The sequence below is a fragment of the Pleurodeles waltl genome, chromosome 9, assembly GCF_031143425.1.
Source record: "Pleurodeles waltl isolate 20211129_DDA chromosome 9, aPleWal1.hap1.20221129, whole genome shotgun sequence".
In the NCBI taxonomy this organism is placed as follows: Eukaryota; Metazoa; Chordata; class Amphibia; order Caudata; family Salamandridae; genus Pleurodeles; species Pleurodeles waltl.
Genome location: NC_090448.1, coordinates 1,084,794,727 through 1,084,807,315, shown reverse-complemented (window position 1 = coordinate 1,084,807,315; position 12,589 = coordinate 1,084,794,727). Strand labels below are relative to the sequence as shown.

The 12,589-nt window shown below is 46.3% G+C and overlaps 1 protein-coding gene across 3 annotated transcripts in view; it reads left to right on the top strand.

Annotated features, from left to right (window-relative positions):
- The window catches only part of RPAP1 (RNA polymerase II associated protein 1), a 251,935-nt gene that overhangs the window by 218,830 nt on the left and 20,516 nt on the right, over window positions 1–12,589 (top strand). For all 3 annotated transcript variants that reach the window (XM_069208759.1, XM_069208760.1, XM_069208758.1), the window contains exon 21: window positions 7,680–7,822. In XM_069208759.1, the coding sequence (XP_069064860.1) occupies window positions 7,680–7,822 (143 nt within the window). The remainder of the gene's footprint in view (window positions 1–7,679; window positions 7,823–12,589) is intronic.

Sequence of the window (12,589 nt, the reverse complement as noted above, 5' to 3'; positions counted from 1 at the left end):
ATGGCGCAGTGTGTGTTACTGGGGTAGGGGTGAGAGCAGATGGCGCTGTGTGTGTTACTGGGGTAGGGGTGAGAGCAGATGGCGCTGTGTGCAGATGGCGCAGTGTGTGTTACTGGGGTAGGGGTGAGAGCAGATGGCGCTGTGTGTGTTACTGGGGTAGGGGTGAGAGCAGATGGCGCTGTGTGCAGATGGCGCTGTGTGTGTTACTGGGGTAGGGGTGGGAGCAGATGGCGCTGTGTGCAGATGGCGCAGTGTGTGTTACTGGGGTAGGGGTGAGAGCAGATGGCGCTGTATGTGTGCGCGCTGTGTGTGTTACTGGGGTAGGGGTGAGAGCAGATGGCTCTGTATGTGTGCGCGCTGTGTGTGTTACTGGGGTAGGGGCATTGTTTTGAAAAAGGGGGTGGGGTGGTTGTTCCCCCTCTAAGCCCCGCCCCCTCTAAGCCCCGCCCCCCGCTGTCACTTCAGTGCGGCCCTCGGCCGCAAACCATACTGCAATTTTGGCCCCCGAGAAAAAGTTTGTGAGTACCCATGATTTAGAACAACACTTATGACATCGCAAATCACATCATTTTTTAGAAGAACAAGGTGTATGTTAGAGTGGCAAGTCATAATTAACGAATTGTGGCAACCGAGTTGCAGACACTGTGTATGGAGGGGCACACTTTATAATAATTCGATGATGTTGTGTAAATTCTAAATTAAAGGTTTAAGATAACTTTAGAATGTCTAATGTACACGGAAATGTAAGGGCATAGAGTAGAGTGTAGTGTAAGGGCATAGAGTGGGAGTACAGTGTGGTACAGTGGCACAGAGTGTAGTAGGGTCTTGTAGGATGGGGTTGCATAAGTGTTATGCAAAATAGTGGAGTTGTGTAGTGTAGAGTACAGAGACGTGGACTGGCATTGCATACAGTCACGTAAAGTGTTGTAGAGTGGAGTGGTGTGTGGTACAGTGGAGTTGCCTGGCATGTTGAAGAGTGTCAGAAAGTGTTGTATAGAGGAGTAGAGTAGTGTCGTAGAGTAGATTACCGTGTTTTACAGTGGGGTGGCATGGAGTAAAGTAGAGCTCGGTACAGTATGGTCGAGTGAAGGGGCATAGACTGTTGTAGAGTTGGTGGCATAGAGTAGGGTGAAAGCAAGTTGTCAATTTTGATGTATTTTGCCATTTAGGTGTAGATCTCCTTCAGCTGCATTAGCCCCGGGCTAGATGTAGCGGGGGATGTTCGGATTGAAGCATGATTTCATAGGCAGGCATTTTTGGGCTATGGAGCTCTCTAGAAAGCGGCTGCCATGTTCATCTGCATGCCACACCCCCGGTGTGGCTGTTCTTGGTGTACATTGTGCAGCAGCACTGACTCCATGTTAGTTTTTTTTTTCTCCCACCTAGTTCGGACATATACTAATTGGGCTCTGAGTTTGTCATGTCCTCAACTTATTTTGTCGACCCAGTTTGGTACTATTTCAGTCATGTTGCGTTAGACTCGACTAACTTACGGTCCCTTCATCCTCCATGAAAGCCTTTAGCAGCATTGGAGACCGTTGTCGATGCACCAGGCATGAAGGGGCTCGCTCCTCCCGGGAGGGGAGTGCTGCTTCCAGTCCTTCATTGCCTGAGACTGCTGCTTGGATGATGCAACAGATACCATTTCAACATTTGCCTTCGCTGCAAATCGAAATATTCATGGGCGGGCCACCACAAAGTATGATATCCGTGCCTTTTCCTCGATCAAGATGACACCTCTTGCATGTTGTGTCTTGCCTTTTGTTAAAAAAGCCACTGAGGTAAGTGAACAGCACTGTGCACACTAGAAGATGTACCAGCAGAGCTCTCCTGAGACCCTGAACATTTTTGTGGAAGAAGATTCCTTTGGCATCTAAGAACCGGAAGATGCCGGACGATCTGGTCTCTTGGACGTGCACCCCTCACCCACCTTGAGACCATGACATGTAGTGCATTGGAGCATGAAATGGAGGATATTGATCCAAAACAGAAGACAAGCAGCCATCAGTCCAAAATCATGCATAAGGTTGTGAGTATACTATCATCTCCTAGGCCTCTAACACTAAGACAGGGCCAAAATAAAAACCCATGCAAAAGTAAAGCACTGCTCCCATGGGATACAAGCATCAAGCCCCGACCACAGACACAAGCTGAAACCTAGCCAAGGGCCCCTGCCATCTTCTAGTTCCGGACAACACTGGCAAAAGGCTTCAATCCCGGGCAATCGTCTATACAAGGACGTCGACCTTAACCAACAGTTGAACCCAGGCTGCTCCAGGTGCATCATTGGTCCCACCTGAAAATTGCACCAAATCCACCAGCTGTGCTTGTGCTGAAACTTTTGTTAACGCTGAAGCTTTCGTTAATGCTCAAGTCAGAGGATGTTTGAGGCTTTGAGGTTTTGATCCTCAAAAGACTGCAGCAGGAACTTGGTGCCAGGCAGATTCTTCTGTTCTTTAACCCTGTTACAGGCAGGAGTTTGGCATAGATTCTTCCACCAGTGCCTTCAGAGCCCCTTACAGAAAAATCAAAGTCTCCATCCTCCAAGCCTGCACCGAAGAAGTGGAAGGCAGGGCCTTTGGTCCTCTTCCTTACCACAAACCCCAACTTTCTCTCCACCACTTCCCCACCTCCTCCACCACACCCGTGCACACCACAGTTATTGCCTCCACAATCACTCGAAGGGTCCCCTCTTTTTTATTCAGAGCCTGACAGACCTTATGACTCTTGACCCTTAGAACCAACCCTCAGGCCTAGGACTCGCTGATGACCCTGTGATGACTGTTTGCAGACTGTCCAGATGATCTTGATTTGGAGCTCTACCCAGTAAGAGCCTCACCCCCACACAACACAATGGAATATCATTAGATGATTCAAAGCGCCTCAGCTTTCATAAGTTGATATGCATATCACCCAACAAGAGGACAGTTTCCTCATGGAGATGCTTTCAAAATCACCATCCAGTTCTTGCCAATGTTAAAGGCCATGCTAAATTCTGTTTCTGAGAACTTCAAGGAGCCTGTTGATGCGAGAGTTGAGATCCCAAGGGGCAAAAAAGTTTAAACTATGTCCTACTGACTGTGCGCATATCAAGAAACAGCTTCCTCCCACTTGTTTGGTTGTCCACACCGCCTGCAAGTGTGCCTCTGTTCAGGCCACTGCTGATGCTTCCATTATTGATAAGGAGAGCAAAGAGAAAGATTCAGTCAAGTAAGAGGGTAGCAGTTGTGGCAGCAGTGCATTTTGATATAGCCTATTCCATTGCGGTCCTGTCTAGATATGATAGGGCCCAACTAGAGGAGCAACAGGAACTGCATCTCCGAGAGCAATGCAAAAAAAACAAGGGGAGAAGATAGTTGCCAAGAGCAAAATTATCTCTAATGCCAGTATTTGCTGCACATTAGAAGCTGTGAACACTGCGTCGAGGGGCATCAATACAAGCATGATCCTCAGGTGTTTCATCTAGTTCTGTTTCTCTGTGTTCAAATGTGAGGTCTAGCAGCATCTCCTAAACTTCCTGTTTGACAGGTAGCACCTCTTCGGGCCATAGGTTAGTGAGATGGTGAAGAAAATGAGGAAATTTAAGGAGACCGCTAAATCCATGGCGACGCTCAAAACCACATTATACAGACAGGGCCATCTTTGGCGGACAGGAGCTTGGAGGTGGGGCAAAACTACCTTACCATAGGAGCTAAACTCCTACCAGAGGCAGGGCAGTCTTTTCACCAGCAAGCGGACAGAAGGACCTACAGGGGTAAGGGGAGGATGGTTCCAGCAAATGAGCTTTCAACTCCAAAGAGTGACTTGCCCCGCCAGCCCCTTATCCAACCTCACCTGTTGGGTAGGATATGCCATTTACTCTCTTGGAAATCACTGCTGATTAGAGGGTTCAGGCTGGGGTCTTATACTGATAGCCATCCACTACTCACAAAACAAGGTGGCACAAACTCTCCCCAGCTTTCTCACCACAGGGGATTTGGCACTGGGTACTGTGCCACAACATCAGCCTCATGGCGCAACATTGTCTGGGAAAAGAAGACAACTTTCTAGACCTGCTCAGCAGAATGTTTCAACTAGTCCATGAGCAGGAACTACACCTGCAAGTCCTACTTCTAATGCTGGGGGACCCACAGCTAGACCTGTTCACCAAACAAGGAACTGCAAAATTCCAGAACACCACACAGATTTATCAAGCACTATTGTTTGGCTATCTTAGCCTGGCCACAGGCCATGGTGGGCCAGAAAGGACTTTGTTCCCGTCTTCTACATCATTCATGCATCAGCCAACGCTTTTAGAGGGCACTGTTTTACGGTCTATGCTAAGCAGGTATATCTACAGCCACACATGCTACAAACAAAAAACAGGCTACTCACCCGGTCAGCATCTGCTCGTAGAGTGGGGTGTCCTTCTGTAAATTCACATGTGCCCCATCACTCACTGTCCGGCTGCCTGATTTTTTTTGCAGATCTCTTGCTTACTACATGTCGCTGCTCACTGCGCCTGCCACACCATCACTCCATTCACATTTCATAAATACTGTCACCCTCTAGGAAAACAGTCTCACATGGAGTTGGTGCCCATGACTTCTTTGTACAAAAACAACTTGCAAATGTCCAAGCTCCACGCTAGATGGAAGGATTATGCTAAGCATATGAATCTGCAGCACTAAATGCTGTGAACAGTTGCTTATAGTGTAAGTAGCATGTTTCTTCTACTTGAGATGAACCGGAAAGTCGTTCTCCACCTGACACAGATCTTCCGAGTTGAACAGGAACTTTTACATCCTACAAAACATGTTCTTTTTAACGCTCAGTACATTGAAATCATTGGGTTTACTTTTCTTCCAATTTCAAAGCCTGCTTCCTTTCATCCTTTTCAGGTTGACTTTGTGTTCTCAGACAACCGTTCTCAATATGAAGGCTTTACTAATGAAACTACCCATAATGCTTGTTCTGTGTCAGCGCATATCCCTTTGCATGACTTGCATGTGACGTATGAAACACCAAAGGGCGATGCCCTTAGGAGGGAACTTGCCAGAGCAGTCCGCAGTGGTTACCATGGCCATTGGTTGAGGAAAGTGTCCACCTCCTCCTCCACCATATGCCTTATACATGGAAACTAAGAAATGTCAGTGCAGGGAAAGAAATCATACTAGAATGTGTGGATTCCATTTCAAGAGGTTCATGTGGATTGCGTTGTAGACTGTATAACCAGAAGGTTCCTTTCAACCTCCTCAAGCTTTAATGCTGGTTAAAAAGAAGCGGACAGAAGACTAAGTTTGGATCTAAACCTAAATGTTTTCGTCCTCGGTCAGTGACCTTTGCAGGAATGTATGATATCACAAGAATGATCAGTTCTAGGATCAGACGTTATGTGTTCAAGCCACGGGCCGAGAGATTTCATGTGGAGTGATAGGGCCCTTTAAGGCTCTTTGCATGTCACAGTTGGGGTAAGGACTGACTGAGCCGAGGCTGGCAAGGATTTGCTGTACAAACCTGATTATACTACCACATGTACCCTACGCACTAGTATAATGTCCAGACATGCACAAGCCCATCATTAAAGAAAACAAACCGGGACCCCCATGACACAACTACAGACCGATTGCAAGCAAACAGTTCATCTCTGCCACTTCCACCACTCCCAGTAACAATTTACATTTCCCTCTACCATTCAACCACTAATCCACCTTTGGGTTCCGGAGTAGCTTGCTAGCTGAAAAACGCTTCAGCGCCTCGTCAAGTGTAGTAAGCGCTGTATAAATGCAATTATAATAGATCATCCTCTTCCTCTTTCGGAGTTGCTCTGCTCCATTCGAAAGGTTAGACGGATGCAAGAAGGTTTGGTACTCGTCTTGTAACTGCAGTCTCTGGTCGGTGTGTGGTGTAATCCTTTAATGACCCATAGGTGTCATCTCTAAGGGCCAGTGGGTGCTCAGCATGATAAACAAAAGTTAGGTCTGAAAGAAAGTCTGAAACTAGTAATCCTGGAGGCAATAGAAAGATAATCTGCAAAGCAGGAGCTATGGGGTTCTACACCAGGAGCTGCATTATATATAAGGCATACTGTCCCTGTGCATGCCAGGGCTTACCTTTAAATTGGTGCGTTAAATACAGACTGAGACAGTGCACCCTATTTCAGTAAATGCGCAGTCCCCCGCCAGCTGCGAACACATGCCTGGGCCGATGAAGGAGCAAAACTTTGTTAAGTTAATATTTTATTATTTAGTCCTTACTACACTTAGAGAGGTTGTGAAGCACTTTGCAGTGCGTAGTAAACTTCTCCAGAATTCAGTGTTAGTAGTTTACCCAGTTATTGATTTATTGGTTATATTCTCAAAGCGACTATTCCGTGCATTTACTCCCTTGGGGTAGATTACATTAATACGAGTTAGGTGTGATCTTTAGTGAGGGCTATCTGAGCACCTGCAGATGGTTTGTGGGATGAATAGATGGGCTAGAGGAGTTAAGGTATTGTTAGGTTGCTGGGATAAGGTTTCAATGAAGGAGAGGTTGTGGTCTGTGAAATAGGGTGTGGGCAGTTTGCAAAAATACAATGATAGAGACACAGGCATACAACTTAGAGTTACCTACAATTTGAGAGGAGTCACACATAGAATGGAAATAAAAGAGGGGTCACTCGAAAGAAAAAAGAGAGAAGCAACAAGTGAAAGTTTCCGGCTAAAGTGCATTTTATATGCAGGATTTTAGGAATATAGTGGGGGGTAGTTCTTTGAGGTAACATGCAATATCAGGATGCAAAATAAGAAGGAAATGCCATTATTTGCATGTGAGACAACACCTCAAAACCTCTCCCATAGACTTCCAAAGGAACCTCAAGACACCACTGTTCCAAACGAAACTGTCATGATCTGCTCCTCTTCGCTCAGGCCTGCCTTACTCAGCATCTGGATACTCTTACGGGTGATTAGCCACGCTCTAGAAATCCACATAACATAATAGATGGGCGATAGAATCAGGAGAACGGTCTGTCCGCCGCAAGACTGCTGCTTCAAGCAAGGCTTGACGTGTCATAAGGTTGAATAAAGTAGTCACTGGGCACAGATACAGGGGGGCAGCAAGAGTTTTAGACAGCACTTAATCAAAGCCATAACTTTGTGATCATAGCAACATGAGAGAATGTATGGGGTAGACTAGGCAAAGATTGAAAGTAGATTTTGAAAAGGCTGGAGCAGATGCCTTTTGGATAAATTTGTTGTTTTATACCAAAGATTGTGTTTGACAAGGAATGGAAGTATGTCTTTCTTTATTCATATTTCTTTGGACAGCAGTTTTTCCACAGATTGACATGGTAAAGTAGAGGAGTGGATTTAGTTCTTGCAGCAGAAATCTCTGCAGTCTGCAGGGCATGCGAGTAAAACCTGTCAGGGCCAAAGCAACTTTCCATCCTTAGAACGTTAATAAAATGAGTGCAACTTAGGCTGCTACTGTTACCAATTATAATTTAGGCAAGTTGTGTAATATGATATGAACATTGCTAATGTTATTTAACATTAATAAAATAAGCTAGCCAGCTCCTATAAATGGTTATGCTCAGCAAGCTTGTATATATTGCCTTGCCTTCCCCAGTTTTTTAACAATGATTTTGCCAGTTCTGTATTTTAGTATGTAAAAATGTGTGTCACTGTATTACATGTTTTATTTTCATTCTGTTCTAGGCAGTCGCGTGCCCGGATCACTCCCAGCATGTCTCTCTGTACCACAGTGCTGCCATGATGTTGCTAGGTCGCCTGCTGCCTGGCAGTGAGCACCTTGCTTACGAGCTCCTGTTGAGTTTCATATTTAACGCGGAGTTCTTTCCGTAAGACTACTTCTGCTCCTTTTCCTTTTATTATAATAATATTAATAATAATAATTACAACCTGTTTGTATTTTGCACTTTAAACTGCTTTTCTGTCACTTCTAAGGACTTCGAATGGTCGATATTACTAGAACCCAATTAATTGGTACTCAGGTTACTGATCTCTGTGATTGGACCTTTGAAATGGTTACAGTAGTTACCAGAATTATGAGCTCACCCAGCAAGACCGTTACTTTCACCCACAGATTTTGACTGTTGGAAACCGTTGAAATATCCATGTTGAAAGTTCGAGGGAAAAAATATAGGAATGACTGGTGAATGTGGGCCAGGAATTACTGATTTCCAAACAGTGGTTATTATTTTTTGTAGTCGTCTTTCAGGGTGCAATTTGTAATGACCACATTTTCTCCACCTCACGTCTTACCGGTACACCCATATCGGTAACTCCATGATGAGAAAAATCTGGCCCATTTACTTGGCTTCTCATAATGAGGGCCTTCATTTTATGTAATACTGTTTGCACCGCTGTGGTTTTTGCACATTTATTGGCCATTTGTCAGCTAGACATACGGTCAAAACAGGCCATGTTAAGGTTGGTGGGGTATGCCCTAGGATTGTCTTTACAGGTGGTAATAGCAGAGGGTGGGTCTGCATGTATACACTGCTCTCACCTGCTTTGATGTGTGTTTACTACATGTGATAGAGACTTCTGGCCACAGATTCTTTACCTTTTCTCCTGATGTTAGACTTGAGCTGGAAGTTTTCAAACAGTACCCCTACATGCCAGTAGTTGGCATCGTTCGGCTGCGTGTTGGTGTTGTTCACCCCAAAAATGACATGCATGGTGTCTGTGTAGGCGCCACTCTGGCACGCTGACGTCAGTTACTTCTTTTCCACGCCAGATAACCCTGATTTGTAAGGAGCGACCCTCAGTAAATTTTTTACTGTCTTTTTTTTTTTTTCTCTACTTTTGTCAAACCCTTTTTCAAGAGATTTTCTCTCCTAGCGTGATAGGTTGTCTCCAAAGAAACCTGCTTGTTTCAAACCATGTGATGCCTGTCATAGGTAGATGTCTGTGACAGACCCACACTTGGTTTATCTGCGATGCTTGGAAAGGGGTGCACGCATCTAAGACCTGCGAGTGCTACTGTGCTATGCGTCCAAAGTAGTTGAGTGAGCGTTCCCTCAAGCTCCTCACTCCCTGGCACCAGGCGCCCCACAATACTCAAGATCACGGTTGCGTAGAACGTCCTGGGACTGTTCGCGGAGCAGCATCCGGCGGTTATCATCTCGTTCAAAGTCGCTAGATAAGTGCCACCACAAAAAGAAATCTATGAAGTCGAAGAATTCTTCGACTTCACCGGTCCCGACGAATTTCTGACATGTGGGAGCTTCGGCACACCTAATTTTGCACGTCAGTCTCCGTTCTGCGATTTTCATGATTTTTCCAGAACCAGAGGGACCCCATTCAGCTGAAAGAATTTTATTGTCCCCCCACTGAATCTTCACCAACGGATTTGCCCTTGGTGCCACAGCAGCACCATCCCCATCTTCATTTCCTACTCAGAGAGGGAGCCGGACAAGTGTCATTCAACATCAGTTCCGGCAACAACCGGGACTATGCCCTCTGGATTGGAGCCTGTGCCTTTTTCCTTCTACGGGCCTGGAGAAAGAGGCAAATGGGAGGTGTCTGAAGAACCTTATGGATACTAGTATTCTCTACATGAAAATAAGCACAGCCAGTATTAGGAACTGGTGGAGGCCAGTGGGTTAGACACCTCACTGGACACTGACTTGATCTCTTCTCCTACTGGAACTACAGATGACGCGCCTCATTCGCTATTGTGGTGTGTAGGGTAGCTGAGGCCTTTCATCTTCAGTTGCCCTCAGTCGCAGTCAAGACGAACGTCTTGACAGAAGTGCCTCAGCAGGGAGTCGCCCCATCCAAACCCTTACTCCGTTTTAATGAAGCCCTTACCAACGTCCTGCTCAGGGCCTGATCCAAGCCCTGCACAGGAGCTTCTTTGCACAGGACAGTTGCCCCCCCCCCCCCCAGTTTCCTTATCCCACAGCCCAACCCAGAGAGCTTTGTGGTCTAAGCCTCCATGTCTAGGGTCAACCCTGGGGTGTTCCCAATCACTCCAACGGATAGGGAATCCAAGAGGCTGGATACTTTTGGGAAGAGGAGATGTTCTCTTACGACAGCCTTACACTGCAGTCGGTGAATACTGCGGGCCTGTTGGAGCCAGTATTCCCACACGATCTAGGATTCAGTTGTGCAAATGCTGTCTATGGTTTTGAAGGAGGCCAGAGCCATACTCTTCCAAGCTATTGCTGACGGGAAAGATGCAGCAAAGTTTACCATATGATGTGGACTGGAACAACTGACTCGCTGGGTAGAGTGATTTCACCGTCAGTGGCCCTTCGGCGCCATTCTTGGCTGAAAACCACTAGCTTTTCATGGCATGTCCAAGCCTCACTTATGGACATGCCCTTTGAAGGCTCTCATCTTTTTCGAGAAAAGGTGGTCTCTGTGCTAGCGTGCTGTAATGATAGCAGCACTATGGCCAGGTCCCTTGGCCTTCTCCATGGTCCCTCGTCAAGCCCAGTTCTGCCTTCTGACCCTTTCATGGCCACAGGAGGTGTTTCCAATCATGTCCATATCTTCCCAGCCACTACAGCCAACAGGCTTTCCAGCCTTTCATGACCAAGGATGCGGGTCGCCTGGATCACGTGGGGCATGTAGCTAGAGATCAGGCCAGTTCTACACTCCCTCCTGGCAGCCAAAGCCTCCAAAAGCCTTAAGTTTGGGCACTGACCATCATGGGCATGCAGTGGGGGGCAAGATACGCCATCACCTGCACCGCAGAAGGTCAGTGACCTCAGACCATTGGGTTTTACAGGTCGTCCAAAGGGTCTACTCCACCCCGTGTCACCTGCATATGACCTTCTGATGGAGGACTACCTCTCCTTGCTCCATGAGGAAGTGCTGACTCTATTGGCCAATGGAGCCATTGAGAGGGTGCCGCATCAGAAGTAGGTCATGATTGCTATTCCGACTACTTTCTGGCACCCAAAAAGGATGGAGGCCTTCATCCTGTTCTAGACCTGTGCCTTCTCAATCTCTTTCTGAAAAAGGAGAAATTCAAAATACTCACTTCGGCCCGAGTTCTATCTACACTGTACCCTGGAAACTGGATGGTAGCATTGGACTTACAAGTTGCATATTTCTACATTCCTTTCCTGCCTGCTCACATATTTTACCTGTAGTTCAAGGTGGGCCTAGAGCACTTTCAGTTTGCTATGCTGTCCGTCGGCCTTACCAGTGCCCCTTGGGTGTTTACCAATATGATGGCGGTGGTTACAGCTCATCTGCTGAAGTCAGGGCGTCCAGCCCTCCCCTACCTTGATGATTGACTGTTGAAGGCGGGCTCGCCACAGCAGTCGCCTCCTACCTCCAGCCTACAGGGAACTGCCTTCACTTGCTGAGGTTCACTATAATAGTGCCGAAGTCACACCTGACTCTCTTTCAGGCACTCCCTTTCATCAGACCTATTCCGAACACAGTGCCATTTCAGACCTATCCTTCTGAGCAAGAGTCCAGGATATTCAGGCTTTGATACCAAAGTTTCAGCTTCCATCCTGGATTTCGGTGAGAACAAACCTGAGTTTGTTGAGCCTCATGGCCTCCTGCATCCTGCTTCCAACACAGGCCTGTTGGCATATGCAGGCTCTGCAGTGGGACCTGAAGGCACAGTGGGCACATTCGGCACAGCATCAAGGGACTCTCTCCAACATGGTCCAGATGTTTGTATGTGATTTCATAGAAAAACAATTTCATGGAATGCCATTACTGATAATCCATTTCACCTAAAAGATTTAATTAAAACTTGCTGTATAAATGGCACTAACCCTGTCATGGAAACCAATTCTATGCCGTTTTGTTGAAATTCGGTTTAGCTTGCTTATTTTTTTTAAAGTGTAAGTGTGTTGGCTGCAGGTATTACTTTAAAAGGCATTTTTGTTGGAGTGCTTTCTTTCAGAGGACATTATATCTTTTTAATTCTCAATTACTTTAGATGTTTTTAATGTGCTGAACCCTCACAAACCCTAAACACCATCCATCTCAGAACCTTCACAACCCCTGAACATCATCCATCCTTGCCCTCCAAAAAAAGAAAAAACTTCATGCCTAAGCAACACCTATTCCTGTCCCCTGAATTCCACTTATCCCTGAAACCAAAACGCCTTTTCTACTCCTAAACCCCACCCATCTCTGACTTCTCATTACTCCTAATCTCAACCCTTTCCTGAACCCTAAGAATCCATTCTTATCTCTTCAACCCCAGCCATTCCTGAAAACTAAACAGCCACTCCCCACCACTAAAAGACATTCATCCCTGTTCACTAAAAACCCTCACCACTCCTATTGCCGATTCCTAGAAAACCCTCACTACCCCATTCACTTTCTATCCCAGACACCTGAAAACCCTTCATCCCCCCCTAAACTCCACCCATAACCGATCCCTAAAAGCCATTGCTACCTATAAACCCCACCAGTGCTTAACCCTAAAGCCCCTCACCAAGTCTTAACTCCAACCATCCCTGAACCACTATGACCCCTCACTAGGCTAAACTCCACCTATTCCAGAGCCCCAAAACTCTTTCTTCCCATAAACCCTACCCATCTCTGAACTTAAAATTCTTTACCACCCCTAAACTCTACCCAACAGTGAATCTCAAAAACCCATCACCATACCTAAACTC